This window comes from Periophthalmus magnuspinnatus, chromosome 9 (assembly GCF_009829125.3).
Source record: "Periophthalmus magnuspinnatus isolate fPerMag1 chromosome 9, fPerMag1.2.pri, whole genome shotgun sequence".
Taxonomy (NCBI): Eukaryota; Metazoa; Chordata; class Actinopteri; order Gobiiformes; family Gobiidae; genus Periophthalmus; species Periophthalmus magnuspinnatus.
In genome coordinates this window covers 26,503,920-26,530,058 of record NC_047134.1, presented here as the reverse complement: position 1 = coordinate 26,530,058, position 26,139 = coordinate 26,503,920, and the positions used below count along the sequence as shown (strand labels likewise).

At 40.6% G+C, this 26,139-nt stretch overlaps 1 protein-coding gene across 2 annotated transcripts in view; it reads left to right on the top strand.

Annotated features, from left to right (window-relative positions):
* The window catches only part of sema6a (sema domain, transmembrane domain (TM), and cytoplasmic domain, (semaphorin) 6A), a 218,581-nt gene that overhangs the window by 74,740 nt on the left and 117,702 nt on the right, over positions 1-26,139 (top strand). For both annotated transcript variants that reach the window (XM_033972311.2, XM_033972312.2), the window contains exons 2-3: positions 7,924-8,062; positions 10,192-10,309. In XM_033972311.2, the coding sequence (XP_033828202.1) occupies positions 7,966-8,062; positions 10,192-10,309 (215 nt within the window). In that variant the 5' untranslated portion in view covers positions 7,924-7,965. The remainder of the gene's footprint in view (positions 1-7,923; positions 8,063-10,191; positions 10,310-26,139) is intronic.

The following is a 26,139-nucleotide window of genomic DNA, read 5'->3' as shown; positions in this document are numbered from 1 at the left end:
GATATCACTGCCTAGCCAAAAAAAAAAAAAAAGTCACCAGTTGAATTTAACTAAGCAAATAAGTCAGACTCTACAATCATCAATGCAACATCTTGGTGGAAAATTAATGCAACTCTGGATGGAAATAAAGATTGTGACGTTGCAGAAGCGAAATCGAAACAATGCCGCAGCGAATACGTGTCGTAATCAAAGCTAAAGGTGGTCCAACGAAATATTAGAGTGTGTGACCGTTTTTTTTTTGGTCCAGGCAGTGTATAAACTGATGTAATAAGACTGTTCACTGGTTGGACTCTGCATATAAAACTTCAAACATTCTGAGACTTTCTAGGCTAAGTTGTTCTTGAGCGATAAATAACGCCAAATCACATTCTACAGTGATTACCGACCTAGCTCTGTGTCCTTGGCTCTACCTCCTCCATTTTTTCCCCCCCATAAGTCTCCTTGACCTTGTTCACCTGTATATTTTACTTGCAGCTAACTACTCCTAAACTGTGAGTCTAACAGTAGCGCTGACATAATTAAGCCTGATACGTGTTTATTGTCGAAGCTAAATCTGTTGTTACTCCGTAGACCCCGCGAGGCCGCTAACTGCCAATCAGAAACCGCCTGCCAGGAACTTGTTTGACTGTTTACTGCGAGCTTCTGTTTTGATTTTTCTGAAGGCAGTTCTCACAAGTGGAGGGCAGTGTGTCCATGCATGTAGTCTTATAGTTAATCAAAAGATGCTGGCCTATAGCAGGATTCTGGGGGGTCCTAGTGTTTTTATTACCTGCTAGTGGCTTCCTGCCAGCGTGGAGCTTGATTAAGTCTACCCTCTGCCTGTTTCTCACACACACACTCACACTCCTCTTCAACAGCAGACAGGGAGATGTAAGGGGGAGGCAGCCAGGGTCTCAAAATGTTATTATCTATTAAAAGCCTGAGGAGAAGGCACAGGCTTCGAAGTTTCATTTTTTTTCTCTCTTGTGGTGGGTGTATCCGGGTTTATGAGAGGAAATCCACACTATCCCACCTGTGTGCGCTCGGAGGTGGGTGGATTGTGGTGTTGTTGTCCTTGGAATATGACTGCTATGTGTTTTTGTGTTACGAAAATTCATTGCAAGTTTGGATTTCTGTTGCAAGTGAATATAAAGCCCGTGAAAACTATAGTCGATATAGCGCAGTATGGAAATGCTCAGTCGGCTGTTTAGAATTGTACTGTATTTTCGCAAAATAGAAAGTTAAAGTCATACTTTGGAACATTCTTCTTGGAGATAGGTATGTTTTATGCCGAACTGTGGAAGATTATAGCTAAAGGAACAACATGTCAGTGGAGGTTTTTCAATGGGATAAACACAACCAGAATGAAAAACAGCAAAAAAAAGGTCTATTATTGGCTAAAAAGTTACATATTAAGGCCTTAAGCAACCAAATTTAGATTCAGTTTAGCATTTTTATTTCACAGAAGTACCACGGAGACCAAAGATTGTCAAATTTTGGGTTTAATCGATAAAAACCTTGTCTGGGCTAGGGCTGCTTTAAAGGTCCTATATTACGCAGAATTGACTTTTCTACATCTCTAAAGCTCGAAACGCTCTGTTCTACTTTGTGATGTCATGAAGTGGTAGTTTTCAAGTTAAGAGCTCCTTTTTACCTTTTGTTCAGTAAAAATTGGCAATTCATGGGCTGAAATCATCCAAATGATTCTAGTGAAGGTGTATGGAGCACTTCCTGTATTACCACATGATGACATCACAAGGTGGAACAGAGTGTTTTCTGTTTGAGAGAAGAACTCAGCCTAAATATGCAGGGTTTGTGTGTTAAACATGTGTGAATGAAACAAAACACAACTCCAGATATGTTTGTGATGAGGAAACATCATAACACAGATCAGAAAATAGAATAATATGAGCCCTTTAAGGATAAAAAAGTCAAATTTAATGTGTAATTTTAAAGACATTTATATCAGCACAAGCAACAAAAGAGCTCGCCTACAGTATAAAACACGTAGCCGCTGCCCTTTGCCGTGGTCATGTGATAGGGACATAATCAGGTCCAATCAGAAAACACAATTACGCTTCCATTTGGCGTCGGCTCCCTCTGCCCACAGTCCACATTTATCATTAGCCGCCATGTTCCCCAGGGGCTAACCTTCTGCTACATGCTACTTCCTGCTCATCAATCAGTCATTTACTACACGACTTGTGGTCAAGGTTCAGACGCTCAAATCATCTCTGTAATGTCCAGATTCATCCAGATTCACACAGTACTGAGGGAAAAGTGTCGGTTTAACCCAGGAGCCCGCTGGAAAAATGTATTAGGAAAATGTGTGAGGGGTTTTTAGATGAGTTTGTTAATGGTTTAGTATTTCAAATATTACGGAAAAAAAAAATACAGTGTAGAAGATCGTGTCAAATGTTGTTGTAATAGTATAGTATATATTAGTTTTAAAAGAGTTTGTATTGTAAAATTGAAATATCATCAGAGAGAAAGAGAGAGACAGAGAGAGAGGAAGAGAAACGGAGAGAGAGAGGGAAAGAGAGAGAGGGAGGGAGACAGAGAGAGAGACACACACAGAGAGAGAGAGACAAAGAGGAAGAGAGAAACAGAGAGAGAGAAAGGGAGACAGAGAGAGACACATACACATAAAGAGGGAGAGTGGGGGAGAGAGAAACAGAGAGGGAGAGATGCACAGAGAGAGAGAGACACAGAGAGAGGGAGACAGAGAGAAAGGGAGAACTGGAGAGAAGGGGGGAGAGACACAGAGAGAGAGAGAGACACACACAGAGAGAGAGAGGGAGAGAGAAACAGAGAGAGTTTTAATCTTTCAAAAATTACCAAAAAAAATACAGTGTAGAAAATTGTGTCAAAATGTTGTTATAACAGTAAAAAAAAGTACCAAGTTTTGTTACTTAAGTAAAAGTACAGATACAGAAGCAGAAAAACACTCAATTAAAAGTATCACATGAAAGAACCTACTTCAGTAAAGTATTAAAGTACCTGTCTTTAAAGAGTAAAAAGTACAAGTATTCATGCAGATTTTGAGGTCTTATTAATCTTCAAATGTAGTGATTTTGATAAAGATTTGTGCTGAATGACACGATTTAACTGATTTTTTCCTAGGTGTTTCACTTGCATAACAAAAATAAATCAATTAATCAACCTTTTCGGCAGGTCAGTTATAAAAAAAATACTTTTACTTTTCAGTCCAGTTCAAAAATATAGTGGATTAGAAAGCACAGATACCTGATCTCAAATACTACTACTACTTTTTCTACTTTTACTTTGTTACGTTCCACCTCTAAATATCATAAAGCACTAAATATAAAACTACCGAAATGCAGAGATTTTAAGACGAACGCTACAAGACGTATAAAGTTGAGGTTATGTAACTTACAGAAAGAGCAGCAGCGTGTGATTGTTCAGAGCTATTCATAGGTTCCAGCGTCGAGCTCTGTGACATTTTGATGGCTTTTCACAACTCAAAAGATATAATACTTTGGTTTTAATGATCAGTTGCTATAGCGATGATCTTAATTTGCCATCATTCTGTAACCCGTGTCTGCAATCGTACATGTTATTTTGACTTTGCTCGTTGGCTTTCACAGAGGCACAAAGTTGCGTTGCACTCTGCACGTCGCCCTTCGCTCAGGAGAGGTGAGGGTTGAAGAAAATCCATTTAAGCGTTTCTTTTTCTTTTTTCATACAGTATAGAGTGCAACAAAACAGCGTTAGCGCGAGAGGGGTGGGCCAACTGTGGACGGGGGCGGGTGGAGGGTGGGGTGGGGTGGCGGTGGTGGTGGTGGTGCGGGGGGCATCGTCAGATCAAGGTCGTATCCAGGCTGTAGTATTGGTATTCTCCTCAGTGTTCTCTCTGTGAATGGTGTTTTCATTCCTCTTCACAATGAGATTCACGGGAGCATGGAGAGAGAGAAAGAGAGAGACGGGGAGGGAGGAAGAGACAGAGGGAGAGCGAGAGAGGGAGAGAGAACTAGAGAGAGGAGAGGGAACTAGAGAGAGAGAGAGGAGAGAGAACTGGAGAGGGGAAGATAGAAAGACACAGAGAGAGACATAGAGAGAAAGAGGGAGACAGAAAGAGAGGGGGAAAGAGAGAGAGACAGAGGGAGAGGGAGAAATAGAGAGAAACACAGAGAGAGAGGCACACAAAAGGAGACAGAGAGAAAGAGGGAGACAGAGAGAAAGAGAGGCACACAGAGAGAGACACAGAGAGAGGCACACAGAAGGAGAAAGAGAGAGCAAACAAGAGGGAGGCAGACAGAGAGACATGTAGAGAGAGAGAAAGAGAGGGAGGCACAGAGAGAGAAAGAGAGGGAGGCACAGAGAGAGAATGAGAGAGACAGAGAGAGAGAGGGGGAGACAGAGAGAAAGAGAGAGGCACGCAGAGAGAGACACAGAGAGAGGCACACAGAAGGAGAAAGAGAGCAAACAAGAGGGAGGCAGAGACATGTAGAGAGAGAGAGAGAAAGAGAGGGAGAATGAGAGAGAAACAGAGAGAGAAAGAGAAGAAGGCAGAGTGAGAGAATGAGAGGGAGGCACAGAGAGAGAGAATGAGAGAGACAGAGAGAGAAGAAGGCAGAGAGAGAGAATGCGATACACACACACAGAGACACACACTCAAAGAGAGGACATGAACCGGGACAAAGAAGTACAAAAACTACTTTGGCGATCTTCCTTCAGCGCTGACTTGAACGTACAGCAACGTGGGATAAACAAGTTTTATAGCAAATGCAGCTGAATTCAATTTTCCCAATGCATCTGTATCAAAAATAGAAAGGTGTTTTATGCAAATGAAAAGCCGTATTCCTGATTAGATTACACGGGCAATAATTGTCGGAGTGATTTATGGGAGTGATTTGTTAGCGCTGAGAAAGTTAGTATACGCAGTGAAGATGTTAGACTGTTCCCAGCATCTGCTATAAATCGTGTTCCTGTGTCCTTGTGTATACTGCATTAGGAGATGGGCCCGTTAAGAGGACGTCCATTTTGCATATGCTAATAAGAACTGTTAAATAAAGCAGGAAGTGCGCTCGATAATGCAACAAGTGGAAGTCGCTTTGGGGACGTTGATGAGATAGAGAATCAACAAGGGATAAACCGATCCAGCTTTTTTTGGTTTTGATAGTATGGATTTGTCGATACCAGTGCAGAGACATAACAGCATTTACTTCCTTAAAATAAAGATAAAATAAGACAAAACTGATCCAGATGTAGCTGTTATTAAACCGTAAGTAACTACAGAACAGCTTTGTGTAAAGAGAAATTCAAATACGAGAGGTTTTTCAATGTATATGTCCAACCAGGAATTTGATATCCGATCCAGCTCATTTTCCAGTATCGGTTTACCAGTATCGTATTGGTGCATCCCTAGAATTAACTCCTGAACTCAAGTTAAAAATGTTTTGGTGCATCATAATATGACTAAAATGAAACTTTTCTGGTTGATGGTTCACAACCAGCTTGTCTCCATGGAGCTGTTTTTCCCTTGCCTGAAAAGTTCCAAAGTATGACATTAAACTTGTCTACCAGGCCAAGTGACAAGCCATGTTTGTGGAGAGGGGACCCCGCTCACAATAAAGCATGTTTTCAGTTTAGCCTTAAAACTGTAATTGGAAAAATACAATACTATAGAATATTCCAGACAAACTGACAAGATCTCCATGGATACAAGCAAGCAGGTGACAAACCCTCCACCAGAAAAGTTGCATATTGCACCTTTAAGTAACGTACTTTGTTTCTCCAGACTAAAGAAGCTGAAATGTATAACTGTAGTTTGAAAGTTTAACAAGGTTGTTCAAGCATTTGAGGACATTCTTTTACCTCTTAACCAAACTTTAAATAAAAAGGCGAATCGAAACCCGTACTTTCAAAACCATGTCCGCACAGACTACAAGATATCCCCCTTTCCCCCGCTCTCTTTGAAGTACAAACCTCCCAGTAGTATGTTTTACTTTTCAAACTGTAGAAGAAGAAAGATGTAGATATTACATTGCATTGCTCTGCTGTTCAGCAAAGTCATCCCTGGAGCATTTACGCACGTGGAGCACAGACGGATCTGGGTTTGTTTCCCCAAATTTGGACTGAATCATGGAGATGACCTGTCTCGTAGTGTCCAGTGGCGTGGATAAGTCTCCAGTCTAAATCCCTGTGCACTGGAGCTGTGACAGACAGAGTATTGATCTGTGACGCATATTACCTCCATAATCCAATTACTTCTGTTGTGCTGGCTACACGGACCTCTTGAGTCATCAAAAATGCATTTATAAATAGATGTGTGTCAGATGCCAGCGGGCCGTGGAAAATGTCCAAACAGCTCCTTCAGGTGGGCATAACTGACTTAGTTTCCATGCTTTTTTGAGGGGAAAATAAATCTGATAAATGCTACGATAGCATAATTAGCATCTTGACTTGTTGACCTCTCTGGGTGTGTTTTTTTTAGCTGTTGTGTAGAGCAAGCATTCATTCTTCTGTCCACTTTACTTCACCTCAGTTACCGCTGACTTCTGAATATTAATCTTGGTTTAGTGCAGGAGTCTCAAACTCGCGGCCCGGGGACCAATTGCGGCCCGTGAAGCGATATTTTGTAGCCTGCAGGTCAATATAAAAGTTTAAAATCGATAAACCCCAAACACACGTCATGCGTACTCCCCTCGCAAAAGATTCAACAATTAATGATGTATATCTGTAAAATCCACAAGCATTGGCATATTTCCTCATGTATGTTGAAAGCAGCGATGACGTTTGAGAAGATTTTAACAAAGCTTTTATTGTGGAATACCTGATGCTGAGTTTGAGACCCCTGATTTAGAGCATAGCTTGTTTATATAAATGGACATACCTAACCCGCTAGCTGCTGCGTTCCAAATAGAAAGTGAGCATGGGCGTGCTTCCTGCTCCGTCGACTCAAGATAGGAACATTAATAACAGACAAACCAGGTGCCTTCTTTCCCCGAGGTTGCGGCCTTTAGCGTTAGCAATAGGTTTGATTGACAGCGTTGCAAAGCGCCCACACCGCTGGTTCAGGGGGGAGCGTTACCTTCAACGGCCTCGCTCCAGATTGGCTCTTTGGTTGCTACGATACTCGAGGTTGGAATTCGAAACAAGGAACTCATCTCCAAATTCACCCTTATATCTGCTGCCTTCGATGAGTTTCATTTAACCAAAGCCAAACGCTATCGGTGACGTCATAATCCCTCAGTCCACTTTTTTATTCAGTCTGTAGTTTAGAGTTTATCTGACTAGACTGGGTTCATGCGTTTTATTTTATTCTGGTTAAAGCAAGAGGGAGAAGTTCCAAATCTCTTTTAGAAGGTCCTGGCCCTGAAGGCGGATGACCCTGCTGTAACTGTTTTTAGTTGTAGAGAAAACTGAAGCCCCCAGAGGAAAGCTGTGCAGTTTTGGAATCAATATTCTTTCTTTTATGCAGATGTTACCATGCAGTTTTAAAACACACAAGAATGTTTTGGGGTGAAACAATGTAAAATATATTCAAAATCATTTCTCAATACAGTAAATGTTGTAAATCCATCACTTTCAGTTACAATCTGGATTTGCAGCAGTGTTTTTCAACCTTTTTTTCTGAGTCATAGCAAACACAGTCACAGTTTTGGCACAGTGCATATTAAACATTCTCATATCACACCTTTTAGAAAGAAAATATACAGCCTAATGTAGGAAATATTGTTCCTGTCACTGTGCATGGTTCCTTAAGTTTGTCAATGCTTTTTGGATCAGATGTTTGCTCGGGACACTTCAGAATGAAATCCACGTTTGAATGTGTTTCTCCAGGCACACCTGACAATACCTCAAAGCACATCAATGTTCTCTGTGCACTGTTCGAAAATCAATGCTTTACAGTATTTATGTGTTGGCGATTCGCGGTCGGCTCTAACCTCCTTCTCCCTCTCCTTCTCCCTCTCCTTTCAGACTGAGGCGTGAGGCAGTGGACCGCAGCAGAGTGGTGCGACCATGAGACCCGAGCTCGCCCTCGTCCTGAGCCTGCTGCAGCTGGTCGGGGCAGGCTTCCCTGAGGACTCCGAGCCCATCAGCATCTCCCACGGCAACTGTGAGGAAAAACACTACACCTCACCTATACATCATAATATCCACTGTGTATATTTTTAAAGGTCCTATATTCGCAAAATGGACTCTTGTGAGCTTTAGGCCGTGTTAGAATGTTCTTACTGCCTCAAAAATATACCTTGAGTTGTATTAGACATGTTTGAGTAATCCTGCATTATTAGTCTGTCTACATCTCCAAAGCTCAAAATGCTCTGTTCCACCTTGTGATGTCATCTAGTCAGGAGTGTAGTAGTTTGTTTATTCAGACACACACAGAAAAATAAATAAAACATTGTCACAGTCACATACATAGAATTAAAGTACACAATCCTGGGCTCTGGAATAATCCTGGTGGGCCCATAATACATTGTCTTTACATGAAAATTGCATGTTATAGATTTTGTGAAGGTGTTTCTGTTTGAGAGAAGAATTCAGTCTAAATTTGCAGGTTTTGTGTGTTAAACCAGCTTTATTTTTGATGAGGAAACATCATTATCACATAGATCAGAAAATAGCACGATATGGGCCCTTTAAGAGTTATAAAAGTCTACATGTATTCCAGTGTTGTTGTCCCCTAAAGCATTTCAGAAAACTTTGCAATATTTATAAACCGACTTTTCCACAGACTTTTCCTAATTGCATGCCAAAGCCTTCTGGTGGTACACAAGGTCCACGGCGGTTGTAGCGTTTGCCTAATTTAGACTATTTTATTCACATTTTTGTCCCCCTTTGGACTAGTCCTTGGTCAGAACTGCTGCAGCTAAGGTCTAGTCCTATTTAAGAACCGGTTTCGATCTGGTGGTACTGGGAAAACCAAATCTTTTCTTAGTTGGAACTTGGTGTGAGCATTTTGAGAACCAATGAGATATTTTTGAACAATTCCAACTCAATTTTTGTGAACGTTAAGACAACATTGTATGGATTTAAGATGGTATTATCCATTTTTGGTAACTTTTACTGACACTTAAAGGGCCCAGACTACGCTGAGTTCTTCTCTCAAACAGAAAACACTCTCCTCCACCTTGTAATGTCATGTGGTAATACAGGAAGTGCTCCACTGTGTTTTTAAACTCCATACACCTTCACTTGAATAATTTGGATTAGTTTAGCCCTGGAATCGTCCATTTCTACTAAACAAAAAGCATAAGATAGCTGTTAAAACTACCGCTTCATGACATCACAAAGTGGAACGGAGCATTTTGAACTTTGGAGATGTAGACTAATAATAAAGGATTACTCAAACATGTATGAATAAAACAAAACACAACTCCGGATATGTTTTTAAGGTGGTGTTTAAAGCTCACAAGAGTAAATTTTCTGTAATATAGGATATTTAAATGCTGGTGTCGCAATCCTTAAGCTTCCTTTAAAACAGAAATATTACAACAGAAAGAACATTGAAGAACAACTCAAAAATTGTTCAGAGTGCTATTTTCCGAGCAACACTTGAAAGCATCATTAATTTAATCCCTATCGTTTTCCATACTCTTCCTTGCCAGCATCCACCCCCCTCTCTCATTACTAGTCCCACTCGGCTCCTCCGTGAACTCTCCTCACCCCTGTTTTCAGTCCCCCAAATCCTCTTTTTCTCCATCCCTTCCTCCACCCCCCCTTTGCCCCAAAGCCTCTTCCTTAAATTGCATCTCGTAATTTGGCAGCGAAGGACACAGCGGCCACTAAAACGAACGACTTACGCCAACATCAAAGGCTAATCTCGTATTTTTCCGTTGGGCTTTTTGAGATCGTTTAAATTCAACCAAAGATCTGTTCATTGTCTCTGCAGTTTCATCCTTGATTTTTTCTTTTTTTTTTCCTTTCCTACCTCATTCTCTTCCTTTGGCCTTGTTTGTCTGGTCCTACGTAGTCCCTCTAACCCAAGAGCTTTCATCGTAAGCCACCAACAATAGAACAATTGCACGGTACACTTGAGCCCATTTTGGTCTACAATTTATGGCTAAACTAGGGTTGAAGTAACAATGGCTGCACGCTTTTCCCAACCATCCGAGACAGTGTGCCCGAAACCCCAAGGACAACTGCAAAGCCGAGTTGGTGAAGTTATAATTCGAGAGGTTATTTCGGATCTCACAGTGCTTATTACCTGTAGATTGAACTGTGTCTATTTGCTTTTTGCAGATACGAAGCAGTACCCAGCCTTTGTGGGACATAAACCTGGCAGGAACAACACACAGAGGCACAAACTGGATATCCAGCTCATCATGATCATGAACAAGACTCTGTACATCGCAGCCAGGTAGGACAACGTTATAAAATGAATATATTTAGGCAGAGCTGGGTAGAGTAGCCAAAATTCTGCTCACTAACTCCCATTACTTCAAAATAACTCACTCACTTAGAAGAACAAAGTAGTGATCCAAAAAGTTTCTTAACTGTAACCATCCCAGCCTGACATCTGATTTTCATTTGGTTTCTGGTGTTTTTGAAAAAATAGACTTCAACAAGAAACATGTTCAAATTATTTCATATACTCAGCAAACAGATTTTGTCACTTATAGACTGACTCATTGTGAAAGAGTATATACAAATTGTTTACTCAAGTAATAAGTTACTCAAGTAAGAGTAAAAGTATGATGTCTGAAAACTACTCAGAAGTACAATTTTATGAAAACAAAAAAAAAGTTACCATTAGTTGCGGAAGGTAACAAAGTAAAAGTAATAAAGTACTGCACTTAAGTAGAATTTTTAGCTATCTGTACTTTACTTAAGTAAATGTCACAGTTAATACTTTCTACTTTTACTACATTTGAGAGCAGGTAAAAAGTACTTTTCATATGATTTGAGGGTTTATTTTTATCATATTCGTGGAAACATCCTGACTAAAGTTTTCAAGTTCAAGCTTCGGCTTTGAACAAGAAAACAAGAAAAATGAAGACACTGATTCATAACAATTGTCTCTTTTTGAATCAACATAATTGCATTTAAATGAGCAACACTTCTGTGAAACACTTTTACTTTTTTACTCTTAAATTACATTTTTATACAGATACGTAAATACTTTTACTCAAGTAGATTTGTTCATGTGATACTTTTACTTTTACTTGACTAACTTTTTACTTCTGCATATGTACTTTTACTTAAGTAGCACTCACTTAAAACTTAAGTACTTCATCGACCACTGTACTACCCACCTCTGCATTTAGCCTAAATATTTAGCGATTTAAACAGAATTAGTAGATACAATTGATTTCAATTGATTTGAACATTCTGACCCTGCAAAATCAACAGTTTATAATTTGGAGAATCATTTTATTTACTCCACCCACGCCTAGCTGGAAAAAGTACACAGTTTCACCTTTTGGTTCATAACTTTCTCAAATTGCTGCTCCTTAGACGTTGGACTATTTTATACAGGAACAGGCGAAAATGGAAGCTGTCAGTGTTTCTAGGGCACCACAGTTTTTACAAAACTTCTTGATTTCAGCAGTTTATCTATAGATTGTATCTTGAATATGTTGAGACCACACTTATTTTTAGTATTAGAACAAGCTGTTATGTCTACCATCTTCTTCCTGGAAGATATAATAAAATACAGTATTTTTACCTTAAAGTTATTGTCAGAAACCTGGAAAAAGTGTATTAAACAGCTAAGGCAGTCCTGACTTAGCCCAAGATGCAGAGATGGGCCCCACCGCTCCTTACAGGTTGTCCCAGTGGCATTGAAGGATGGGGCAAACGCACAGGACAAATTTCCTTGCATGGACAATAAAAATATACCCTGAGCTTAATATCATACAAATATAAATAATAATTGTTAAAGAAGACATATTGGACTCTGCTACATAGTTACAATCTATGACACCCATGGATCATTATGCTATAATTTGCAATATCCATCTAAAATTACTTAATAAAAGAATAATAAAATAAAAATTTTTTAAAAAGGCATATGGCAGTAGGGGTAAAAACGGGGATTGATCGGCAATATGGCGTCTTGAAAATAAACGATTTAAAGATTGTCGCTCCAGATCACTCCAAATACAACTTCGAGTGAATGTAGGGCGAGGTCTCATTTAATAAAAGTAGTTGCACGCCTCTTTGTTCCCACCAATCAGATAGCAGAATGTCAAAACTTTGTGAAAAGTCAAACTTTACCCATCTCCACACGACTCTTCTTGACTCAATTCCTTGATGCGTGAGCTGTTTCCTTTGTCAATCCAGTGCCTCCACCTCTGTAGGATTGGTTTAATTAAATGAGCGAGTGTGCTTGAACCAGATTACACAAACTTCATCATGGCAGCGCTCATTACCTCGCCTGATTGAAGTTGACTCCCCTTTATGAAGCCTTCTCTTCTCCTGCCGCCAGCTGAGAATTCATATCACCCAGAGCGCACGCCATCCTACTAAAATCAAACGTTTTAGGGCCCAGCGGATGCAAACTGAACTTTTTAGAGCCCCGCTGAGCTGTTTTGGTTGAAAGTTTGTAGAATCTAAAGGGATTAATTCATACAAAAATGAGAAGAGGCTTTGAGGTAGACGTTTTATTGTTGCAGTTTTGGAGTGTGGATCTGCCAAAGTGATCGTTACCTTGGAGATTTTCCCTCAAGAGTAGTTAGTAGCTTTTGAAACACCTTCATACAAAGATCATGCAATGCCATAGATATCACTCTAGCACTTAAAGCCCCTTGTGGAACTTTTATCCATAAAGACTCAAATAAAAGCCAGTTTGGAGAATGTTCTTAAGTATTAACTTTCTATTTCCATGGAATTGTGCAGGTGAAGCTACATTGTGTAACTTTAAATTGAGGAACCCAATGTGCATGCCATAGACTGTATAAAGAAGTGGACTAAAAAGAGTGTTATGTCGGTCATATTTGGAAGTCTGACTGCGAGTATCATAGCAACCAAAGAGCCAGGGAGTGGTCACTTAGCAACGCTGTTAATCAAACCTGTTGCTAACTAGCCAGAGCGACCTCAGGGAAAGAAGATGACTGATTTATCTGTTATTAATGTTCAATCAGATCATGTAGAGCGGGTTAATACGAACATTTTAAGACTAAAATGACGAGCCTGAAAGCAGCAGTTACAGAAAGAGGAGCGACAGTTTTTCAATAGAAAGTGAATTGGAGCCAGTGTCGATGGAGCTGGAAGCGCATCCATACTCATTTCCTATTTGGAACGTGGTGGCTAGTGGGTTAGCTATGTCCATTTATATAAACAGTCTATGGTGTATGCGTATACTTTGAATCCAGTGAGAATTTGGTATAGCAAAATTAAGATAAATACAGCAATCAAATATAAGCACATCTGGTAAAATTCATAATCGTTACATAAGATCAGTCTAAATACTTCCAGATTTACAAGAAAAGCTTTACTTGGGTACACACTCTCCATCTTTTCAAAACCCTTGCCTTTTTCCTTTGTGAATTGTGTTATATCGAACATGACTCAAAAATAGCTCAATTATTTTATGTAGAGACTGAAAGAAAATCAATAGAGATTTCTTTGTTTTGCTTTCTGTATTACATGCCTTATTAGAACAAATGAGAGTCTGGGTTCACAACTCCGACTCCAAACCCCAAAACGTAGACTTCTAATGGCCCAAATCCTTCTTGGACTCTTCCATATCATCCGAAGCTAATTGAGTGGTGGTCTTGATTGGATACTGTAAGTAACACAATGGGGGTCTTTCTTTGTTTTCCTCTGAGCGTGTCAAATCTAGGAGGCCCGGGGGAGGGGGATAGCGCTAGTTTAAGGTGGCGTTTTAACATACTGTGGTCATTAGCGGGACGTGAGCAAGACAGGAAGCAGAGAGTGGCGGAGTGCGTGAAGGCCAGACGCTTTGGTGTGGCCCACCTGCTGCACATGTGAGGGAGGGGGGAGGAAGCGGAGGGGTACGGGAAATGAGACACGGGGCTAATTAGCGGGGTGTGTCGCAAGTTAGTGGACGGGTTATTTGTAGTGAATAGGATTTGTATGCTTTGGGTTGAATCGGTTTATTAATTTATCTTTATTTATACAGGGAGACTCTCCTTTTCATGGGTCCCCTGTTCAAATACAGAATAATAAAAAAAACAACACAAAAAAAACAACAAATAAATAAAGTCTATTTAAAACATTCAAAGCAGCAGGTTTGAGTATAAATGTTTGTCACTAAATTATTAGATTGCACTAGTGGCACCTAAGTATCCAATTTTGGTTGTCCTTGAAATATAGTCAATTTTTGGGAAGCAAAAAACAGCCAAAAGCCATTTTTCCATCTCAGATCTGGAACGGCCATGATCTTGGTGATCTTGTATTAAATGTTCCCCTATCTGTGTGTGTGTGTATTCAAGAAAACATGCTCAAAACAAAACATGCTCTCCTAAAAATACCACTGCTGTTTGTCACCAGCCTGATCTGGAACACAACCTTGCACGGCCACCAGATGAAGAATGTACACGGGTTTTCTAACTTTTTAGTTGTAAAAGTCAATGTTTGGAATTTGGAGAATGATTTTTCGCCTTTGAAAGTTAGTTTTAAAGTTTGACCAAATGAACATTGCTGTGCTGAGCAAAAATGCTTTAAATGTGGCTTTAGTAAAGATAACCTTGAAATCACCAGATGCTCTTCAGCGTGAGCATCGCACTTTAGAGTCTTATAAATACAGAACAGTATCCAGTCCACTCTTATGGGCAAAATCTAGTGCATACGACAGGTTTTTGTGTTTAATTACCACTACGTTTGGTTGGATAGTACCTGTGGTAAATATTTATCACAGTTTTACATCTGTCAGGTGGCATTTGGTGAATTTAAAATGTTGGAAGTGGATGGAAGTAGTTCTAAAAAGAAATCCCTAAACCAGTCTAAAGGTTGGACACACCCCCTCACTCAATTTTTTTTTTTTTTTTTTTTTTTAGAAGAAATTGACTCTATTAAATATTTTTCAACAAAGCAAAGGATGGCAACTTTGAAGATTTCAATATAAGATGTAAATATATATAAAAGAAATAGTAGTTATTTACCTTCTTTCCTTGTTACATAATTCCACATACCTTATTTTATATATTTGACGTCTTCTGTTTGTATATAAAATGTAGAAAGTAGTAAAATGCTCCAAACCACAACAGATTCTCTGGGATGCTTTAAAACAGCTTTGTAGTTCATAAAAAGCTTATTTGCTGTCAAGATCGTCAGCCCCATGCAAAATAATACAACCCCCATGACGATGTCGGCGCCCACGGCAACATCCGGAATAAGGCGAATATAGCAACATCCTTTAACTACTTTCCATTAGTGGTCAAGACAATTAGCTTGTCGCTAACCAGAACTGGAGACATGTCCCTGTAGTGCCAGCTTTCCCCCACATTTTTACACACTTGACACCAGCTGTTGTGAGGCTTTGGGAGCGGTGTGTGGTACGCAGCATATGGCTGTTAGTGCATACGCCTATACGTTTGATATGCTAACATGTGTCGCGGGGCATATGGGTGCGGCCTCCCAGCAAATGATCCGCTCCCCCAGTTGTGCGTGTTTTCTGCCTGCGCGGTCCCTCCCTGCTTCGATCGTGCACACTTGCATACTTTCTCAAAGCCAACGGGAATTCTGACACTTCTTTTACATGGGAATTTGACCCCGGAATAACTGGAATGGCTGTCTGAGATCAGCCCGGAATGGATGACCAGCATTGATCCCGAAAGAGAGGAAAGAATGCGGTCGATGGCATGGGCACACAGATCAATGGCTGCTAAAGAGATATCCATACACGCTTGTAGGAGTTAACTGGAGACAATGGGTCTATAAGTGAATCGATGTGAAACTGAGCCAAAATCAGGACTTTAAAATCAAGTTTAAATATATACAACGTGACCATAAAAATCCTCTTTCTAAATAAATATAAATGTATAAACAGTTCACTCATTTAACTACATTTATGGCACTTCAATGTAAATTAAGACTGTGTCCAAATGTCCACACTAGCCCCTAACCCCTCATTCTTTATCGGACTCTACAGTGGACTCATTCACACAGCGATTCGTTTATGGAGCTCACTACTTTCGGGTCACAAGACTCTGGCGTCTGGGTGAAAAAAAGTCTTGATTCCGTCATAAATAATAATCACAAGTGACTGGCATGCAAGTATTTATAACAGACAATGTTAGCAACAAATTTGATTGACAGTGTTGCAAAGTGACTGCAAGTTTTTGTCAAGATGGATTTTCCACATCTCAGAAAGTCTCACGTAAATTCAGTTTGTGTAGCAGGAATGTGGGGCTGAGACATAATCTCTTGCCAGTCTACAATTGCACCATTAGACCCAAAGCAAACAAAAACAAAGAGAACAGCAGCGTGAGTCATTAAAGTTTGAATAGTGATGTTAAGGCTGAAACTGAAGACAATAGCGGTTTACATTTTCTGTGTCGTTAACTCCTCCCCTCAGACAGATATAATGCAGTGTCCACTAGTAATCTGACCAGAACTGAAGAGGCGGCTTGGATGAGCAGCGAAACGTCTTCACTCCTACAACGATTTGTCCAGTTGACAGATTTAACTTCGGCTATGGTAAATCCAGTTTGTTTACGTGAGAATTTCTGAGATGTGGAAATCATCCCTTTTTTAACTGCTCGAGCTAAGCTAAGAGGCTAACGCTAGCAATTTTACACACACAACGGTTCATTTACGAGTGTTTTATTTATAATCAGGGACCAACAGATAAACCAATACTTCTATCTGCTTCATTCAGTCGTGTTGTGTCCAGTTAAAGACCAGTCTCTGTCCGCTGTTGTTTTTCCGACTCTCGCAATTGTGGTCTATATTGCCCACCGACACCCACTACTTTTCAAGGTGCATTTTGGGAAATTTTAAGTGCACTATTTTTTCACTCCTTGGCCATTTGTTAATGATGGTGTGACCCCTAAATAGTGCTCTAAGTATGGAATAGTGTGGACATTCGGACACAGCCCAAGTCCCGTCTTTCAGAATAAAAGGCCTTCCAAAAATTCTGAAGCTTAGTCAACTCAAAAGCAGGAACGGAATTTGTAATTAATGTCATTTTCTATTAAAATCATATGTAACTTACGATTTGATACTCATTGCTTAATTACAAACAGTTCACTAACCATTTTCTGATATGGTTTTGTAGTCATTATATAAAATACTTTTGTCAGGATGGTGGATTAAAAAAATGTAGCCAGAAGCACTAAGCTGACAGCAGAAGACACGCAAAGACAGGAACAAAGCTGTTGAATTTACTTTTCACAGTGTGATATAAAATCTATCTGGCATTTGTTCAGTTATAGGTGTTTTTACTGCTAAAATACTTGAAAAAACTCGCATTCTTATAGAGAGCGGGGTCACCTCTCCACAGACCTGACATGCTACATAGCACAATGGTGTCGCCCAGCTGTTCCCATGGAGATAGACAAGTTTAATATCACATTACAGGCGAAGTAATAAGTGTGGTGTGGACTCTCTATTAGAAAAGTTACATATTGCACCTTTACCTAGGCTGTCTAAGCAGTGGGCCACAGTAGCTCAGTTGGTAGAGTGTTTGTTGCTGTTCTGAAGGTTGGCAGTTAAAATCCCGCTCTCTACATAAACATCTATATATAAAAACGTGACCATTTACCATATATCCATTGAAACATTCTTTAAACTATAAAATATTGGAAGTTTAATGTTTTATAACGATAACAACAGTTAAGGATAAGCACAAATGAGATCCAGCAGCCTTGTCCGTTTGAACCCTGAAACCAGCGACCCCGCACACCACATGACCAGCGTCTTTCATAACTGCGCCTGTCCAAATGAGTTGTTTATTGTGTCTCCAATCCTGCAGCTTTGCCATCACGCCTCAGTCCTGGGAGCGCCACTGTGAACCCAATCCAAAAATTCAACTCTGCCTTTTCAATGGCTGCTCAGTGTATTAAATCCATCTTGGCTCTTGATTTAGGGCTGGCAGTAGAATTCACAAGATCTTTCGAAGCTGCAAGTTGCATACAAACATAGCAACTGATGAAATTGTAAATAGACAAAAGTGGTTTAATCCATAGAGGCTCTGGCAGCGAGTGACAAGGAACAGATGCAGAGACTGGTGGTGATTCTGGGGCTGGTTCTGGGTTCGTGTTTGTAAATAAAGATATTGACATCTTGGAACAATATCGCTTCTATTTTTCTTCTTGGCGCAGACTGCTTGTGTTTAATTATCTTATTACATCATCAGTCTGTTTTCAAGCTGCTGGTTTGCCTGAGATTTGTGGGTAAGGCATCAGATATTGGATATAGATAGGTTAAATCACTTTCACTGTTTAGTTTCTTACATTTCCTTGTGTTGAGTTATAAGAGATTTTATTGCGAGCCAAACAAACTTAACATCTAGACCAGGGTTGCCACAGATCTGACTTGTAATATCTCTATGGAGACAAGCCAGTTGGGGGGTGGGGTCTGGCTCCGGCTGTTATCTTGTGTATGTGTTTATTAGGAGGTTTTTTTGTTCTTCCATATTTATTATCATCCTTATTATCTTTACTTTTGCATCCCACAGTTCCCTAACTTTTGTTTATCCATTTAATGATCCTTTCTGTCTTCTAAATACTAAACTTCATGTTGTAAATATTGATGCTTGCAAAATAAAATGCAATTGAAGATAAAATAATTTAAAGAGAAATAACATTGAAAAGATTATAGACAGACCGATATATATGTTGGCTGATGTATCAAGCCAATATTTGCTCTTTTTAGTGTATCGTCGATCTGCCTTAAATCACTACATGAGCCTGCACTTTTTACTCTCTATACTGGACTCATTCATAGAGCGATTCATTAATGGAGCTCACTACTTTCAGGTTAAAGGCTAAACTCCGATAAAACTTGATTTATGTCATAAATAATGATCAGATTTGTCTGGCACGGAAGGATTTATAACACAGAACGTTAGCAACAAGTTGGATTGACAGCGTTGCTAAGTGTCTGCAAGTTTTTGTCAAGATGGATCTCACGTAAATGGACTGGATTTTTAAGTTTTTGGCTGAGATGGAGAAATAATCGCTCTTTTAACAGCTCAAGCTAAACTTACCGGCTAATGCTAGCAACTTTACACATCAAAGGTTTATTTAAAACAGTTAAAACCAGATAAACCAGTGCTTCTGTCTGCTTAATTTAGTCATGTTGTGTCCAGTTAAAGTTTTTTAGATTAAAGGTCGACCAATATATCAGTTGGCCGATATAACAGGCCGATATTTGCACTTTTTAGTGTATCAGTTGTCCGCCTTAAATCTCCACCAGTGGCCGATATTTGGTTTGCGCTCACCAGCTGCCTGAAAAGATGTATAAAGCTCATTTTAATAACCCTTTAGTCGAAACAGGACACTGCACAAAATAGCTCTCTGATCCAGTTTGTACTGAAACAGGGTAGTGGGTGAGTTTGTAATTAACTAAATGATAAAATTTAGGGGAGATAATGCAAATAGGCTCCAAAGTATCAGCAAATCTTTATGGGACAACTCTGTGTAATCTCTCAGTTGTCCAGGTCTGATCCATAGCAAAATTAAATCTGTCTTCACTCCTACGACGATTTGTCCAGTTGACAAATTTAACCTCGTCTTTATGGGACATCGGTTGATCTCTACAAAAAATCATCCCAGAACTACACCCATTTCAGTTATTGTTTCAATATTGTAGAGGTTTTGTTAAGTTATATTTAGAAATGTTAGTAAAAATATTTGCAAAGCATAATCTTAATTTACATCAATTTAACTAATGCACAGTATATTTCCCTTTGGGGCTGGTACAAAAACAGCTGCGCTTTTGTGAAATCCCTCCCTCCTTGTATCCCTCCCTTGATAAAACCTTATTCCCTGCCCCATATATACTGTCAAATTCCCTTTATATTAAATGCATCTTGTGAATTCAGGTCATGAATTGGTTAAGTCCCGTAATATTCCCCATCTCATTCCTTGGGCATTTTCCATTAGGAATCCTAATACTATTATCCTACAGTCTGAACACGCTGATCAGATATTGGACAACTGCCTTTCCACATGAGAGCTGCCATCTCTTACCCGTTTTGAACAAGGCTGCATTGTATTGACTTATTTCGCTTCCCTTTGAATATCAGCACCGTTTGTCAAGTTTTTTTGTTGTTGTTTTTTTTTTCATTCAAATCCAGTGGGAGAAAAATGTTTTAATAATAGTATTGAGCGATGAGTCATGGGTGCGAGTATTTGTAAACTGATAAAAACAGGACTGTGCATTGAATATTTATGGAAGTAATAAGCTGGAGACATCATTTTGACGTAGTTTGAATTGAAAGCTACGACTGTGCCTGCATCTTCATCATGTGCACCTGCTAACAGATGGCGAGAGGTTGCTCTTGAAATGATTTGACTTGAAGCAACACAAATGAGGACAAAACAGTTGAACAAGTTTGGAGATAGAGCTGTCAGATTAATCACAATCGAAATGAAATCGCAAAGGGTGCTGTTTTTAAAGTACCACAATTTCTTCCACAGACAACTAAACATCACGCCTTATTCTGCATAAAAAGTGCTAACCTTGTAGTTTAGAGCTACACAAACATGTTTTGAAATGTGACTCTTGATGATTCTTGTATTAGTTTGTCAATACGGTCACAAGAGCAGCTCAGGACTCCAATCTGATGTGCATCTCCTTCTCAAACGAACGATTACGCAAAATATGACTCAGGCACAGTTCACACTTAGACCTAGCCAACAAACAGAAACTGTAAACAAACAGGTGTTAGCTCCTCCCTTCAGACAGATGTCCATTTTCTTTTGCTATTGGTTCATATTTCAGACATTGTGTGAATTCTTCTGGACCCGTTTAAAATGCAAATCTACTCGCAAATCTCAAAATCTAAAAAGAAAGCAATCAATAAAAAAGATAACAATTAAATATTTTTACGAAATGGTTCAGCTCTATTTAGAAGAACTGGTGAAAGGGATTCGTCCGGAGAATGAAAACAGTTCCATGTTTATAAGTACAGTTGTCATGGCAAAGAAATATTTTGTATGGCTGTTGAAAACTAGCATAAATGATGAAAATAATATGGCTACGCATTCACCGTATCGCGTGTGTCTGTCATAACAATTTGGCAGCGAAGTCACGTCCACTAAAAGTAATAAAGTGTTGTTGATTTGCAGAGAGATGGACCCAGGAGGGCACCCATCTCAGGGGCCTATATTTCATGGTGAGGGTGCACTGTTCGACCAATGAGAGGTATTCATGTGAGAGCCCGAGATTTATGGCTGTGATCTGTGGAAAATATCAGGATCCAGGGCGTGTACACCGCAGAGCCACTCCAGCACCGCTTTATGATTGGGCGATAAGTTCACATTACAGACATTTGTCATGCAGCCGCAGCTTGCACCGTCCTCCTCCCGCTCTTAAATATGGCGCATCGAGGCTTTGACCTTGAGCTCCGGCCGGCTCTCCAGTAAGTGATAAAGACTTGGGAGCGTCATCACTGGAGAAACACGACTCTACTCCTTGATTTTGTTTTGATCATTTAATTTGGTTTGGGTCATTCTCACATCTTATTGGACAAATTAGATCACCATTTTTTTTCCAAACATAATGACAGAAGCTCTGGTTTCAGCAGTGACAATTCTGAGTAGCTAATTTATAGAAGACCTGTTGTGCATGTATCTGCTTTATAGTTATAATCTATGACACCCGTGGATCATTATGAGAATTTGCAAATTTTAAATTGCAAAATTCTTCTAAAGAAACATGACTTCTGACTTACGCGTTAGAAATCTATGGTGCCCAACGAAACTTGAAGTCGCCGTAAATGTCATCACGATGAAGAGCCATGGAGTTGTCGGCCCGTCCTGTGGATAGCTCAAGATCACACTAGCAAGTACATGAAGTTGCCAAATCCTACGCGTAAGAAAGAACAGAAGAAGAATTGAAGAACGAAGTAAGTACGTCACAGTGGGCAAAAACGGGGGTTGATCGGAATATGTTGTCTTGAAAATAAGCAATTAAAGATTGTACAAACATGCAAGAATCACTCAAAAACAACTTCAAGAGGGTAAATGAGAAGGAAACAACTATAACATGGTTAAAAACTCTAAAAAGTCGATTTTTTTCAGAATAGTTCTGCTTCAAATAAACCCATAATATGGTCTTTGTAGATGTGGGAGCGGGTGGTTTTGGTACATCAAATTCGTTTTGTGTAGCTTTCGCTCTTGTGCTGTAATGTACTTTGTGATCTTAATTCATGTGCATTTCTTCAGCCTGTTCCATGGAGCATGACTGCATTGTTGGAGTAATTGGTGACTAAGAATAATGGTGATTGTAGCGACAGGCGAGCCTAATGAATGTGCTACATGCAACAAAGGGACCGCGCGCAAACAGCTGTCAATCAAACACTCGGAAAAAGTGAGTGCCACAGAATTCAAGCAAATATTCTGCAGCCATGACTAAAGTGTGATGAAAGCCTGATGGCCCTTTAAGTAGAGGGTGAACTGTAAGGATAGGCCTATAATAGTGTTTCTGTATAGATGAGAATAAGAGTCTATATATAATAATGTTACTGTAAAAAATAAGGGTCTATATATAATAGTGTTACTGTATAGTCTGCCTCGCAGCCATGCCCCAGGTCCCTCCACATGCAGCGCATAGCCGCCATTCCCGGCCGACAACTGGCCCTCACCATGGAAACGCCTGCCACACACTGTTTACGGCCCTGTGTGAGGCTGGGAAGCATGGGAACCACAGATTAAATGTGTTCAGTGAAGAAGGAGGAGTGAGGAAGAAACAAAGTGGACCGACCAGAAATTTGCGGTTGCCCTTAGCGCTCCCACTCTGAAATACAGATTAGCCTCATGGCTAAGTCCTGTGGAACAGTTGTGCCACTGTGGCCGCGCTGCTTCCCCTGTTGGGCATCTTTGGGTTTCTCTGCGGAGGCCACTAGAGTCTGCATTATTGAGGCCACACCAAATCCTTTTAAAACCCTTTAATGAGTGGGATTACATGCTTCTCTTCATTCTCTCTCCTGTCAGTACTGGGAGTCCAACCACGTCCACACTCGCAAACAAAGCCCCAAGCTACAGGCATTCGTCACCTGCTACAATCATGTGACAAGGACAGGAAGACGAACGTTACTCCACCAAAAATACAACATTTCACAAACCGAACTTTGAATCTTTAGTTTGACCAGTGTTTATTTTAATTCAAAGTTTACAAAGACATGAAAAAGCCGCCCAGTCTAATTTGCAATCTGGGGCCAATAATGATGTCTACTGCGCAACGATATCGACCATCCATTCACTGAGATCTATGGTGGCGTTATTTAGGCTGATTTGTTTCTGCACTACTTGTTAAGCTTCGATTCCCTTTAATTACTTTATGTTCAAACTCATCGTAAGACTGTGTTTTGTCATTAGTGCCAGAGAAATTCACTTCATCAAGGTACCGGCTGAATTCGAATGGTCTTTTTGAAGCCGCTGTAACTTTCGTGGCCCCGGCTCCGTGTCTAAAAACATGCTAGTGCCATTGAAAACGCGGAGAGAACAAGCGCCGTTGGGGTGGGCGATCCCTGGCTTGTTGCGTTTCATGCCGTCCCATCAACGGGGCCCTCGAATGCCACGGTACCATTCAGGGCCTCGAAAACACCCTCCGAAGGCCCAAAGGTGGAGGCCCGGGTTCCCTCCATACCCTCCCATCCACTTTGTGAGTAGGATTTGAACCAAAACAATGTACAATAGGCCCCGGTCTGCCACCCATGATCGGGCTGTGAAGAGGAGAGGCAGAGGTGAAGAGGCTGCTGAAAGAAGAGAAAGTGGGAGGGGCAGGAGGTGGAAACGGAGGAGTTTGGGTTAAGAGGAGAGATGGAGGAAGGTGTGCGCTGAATGCTAATCAGATCAGATTGGGTGAAGGAACTGAACTGAACCTAGGTTGCCAGTGCCCATGCATATAGACGACACATACACAATTTTTACTTTTTCTCAGTGTTTGGGAGCTCAGAAACTCCAGAATAATTGGCTGAAGGTGCTGCGGTTTAGGTAGTGACCATTCAGATCTGAGAGAGTCCTTTTAACTTTTAACCAATGGGATTTAGATATATATCAACCCCAATTGTTTCCCAAACTTGTGCAAAGCTAATTTTCTGATGGGATAATCATCTTGAGAACCAAAACACCAAATTATAAAATAACTTTGATGTTATCTCCAATGTCTTTGTGAAAAAACAGTCAGTAAAAGCTGTGTGATTTGAACATGTCTAGCTCACAGGCCCTTATTTCTGCCGCATGCTTATCTCCATGGGGATATGATGGCTTTTTAATGGAATATTCTGCAGTTTGGCATTAAAGTTATGTATCTTATATTTGCTTCAATCGCAGGTGTTTTTTTTGGTTGCATCGGTACTTTTTAACCGATACTTCAGAGATAGTCATGTTATAAAACACAACCGGAGTTATGCTTTGTTTCATTCACATATGTTGGAGTAACTCTTTATTATTATTCTGTCTACATCTCCAAAGGTCAAACTGCTCTGTTCCACCTTGTGATGTCATGAAGCGATAATTTTCAAGTTAACAGCTACATTTTACCTTTTGTTTCGTAGAGATTGGCAATTTCAGGACTGAAATAATCCAAGGTGTATGTAGTTTAACAACACAGTGGAGCACTTCCTGTATCACCACATGACATCACAAGGTGGAACAGAGTGTTTTCTATTTGAGCGAAGAACTCAGCCTAAATATGTTAAATGGTGAATGAAACAAAACACAACTCCAGGTCTGTTCGTGATGAAGAAACAACATTATAACATAGAAAATAGTGAACATGGGCTAATATATTTCTTTCCCCGTTACTTTGTGCTCTGTGAGGGATCAGAATTTGAACCCACAACATCTCAAAAAAGACAGTTTACAGCTTAGGGAATGATCTTTGTCCCAGTTTCATACTACAACTACCCCATGTGCATTTAGTTCTATGATAAACACCTAAAGACGTGGCGTTTACATTGCGTTTACCCTGTTCCGATAGTGCAGAGTTCATGCTAATCACGTTGGTTTTCCTCTTGTGCCAGTGTCGGGTTGACAAAGGGCGGGCAGATGGACCAGGCTGCCCGCTCCGTCCAGAAGAAGTGGACTGTTATGAGAATGACATTCCTCAGCACAAAGAGCCAGTGTTCAGGGGGCTGCGTTCGGATACATGTCGGCCCAGGACCCTCTGTGTCTCTGTTTGTCCCGTTCACACTCTGACCCGCCTCTGCTGGTGCATTGTCACTTCTCTACTCTCTTTCTCTCCCTTCTTTCCCTCGTTTCTATCTCGCCTGTCCTGTCTTACCCCTCTCCTCTCTGTCTCTTACCCCTGATTCTACTCTATCTCCTTTCTCCTCCCTTTTTGCCCTCTTTCTTCCCCCATTTGCTCTCCTTCTCACCTTCCCGCTTTCTTTCCTTTCTTTCCTCTCTCTTCTCATCTCATCTCAATCTCCCCTGTCCTGTCTTTTCATTCATCTCTCAACCCCTCCTTTTTCCACCTCTGCTCTCTTTTTTTAACCCTCTCTGCTCTATCTCTTCTTCTCCCTCTCTCCTCTGTCCTCCCCACTCATTCACTCTCTTCCCTCCTCCCCTCGGTCTTCTTTTTGTCTTTCTTCACTCTCTCCCCTCAACCTGCATCCCTCTCTCTATGTATCTCTCTCTCTTTTCCCTTTACCTCTATCTTCCCTTTACTATCTCTCTCCGCTTTCTCTTCTTAACCCATCTCCCTCTTCTCTCCTCCCCCTTTTCCTTCTTATCTTTCACTCCTCTCTTCGCTCTTCTCCATCTCCTCTTTCTCTGTCCTCCCCTCCTCCTCCCTTTTTTCTCTCCTAGCCTTTCTTACCTCCCCTCTTTCTTCTCTCGCTCTCTCATCTCCTCACTCTCTCTCCCCTCCTCCCTCTCTGTGTCCTCTCTCCTCACGCTCTCTCCCCTCTTCCCTTGCTCTCCCCTCTCCTCACTCTCTCTCCCCTTCTCTCTCTCCTCTCCTTCTCTCCTCACTCTTTCTCCTCTTCCCACTTTCTTATCTTCTCTCTCTCCTCTCCTCAGTTCCTTCTCTCTCTCTCATGTTTCTTCTCTCTCTCCTCTCCTCATTCCCCCCTCTCCTCACTCTCTCCCCTTTCTCTCTCCTCACTCT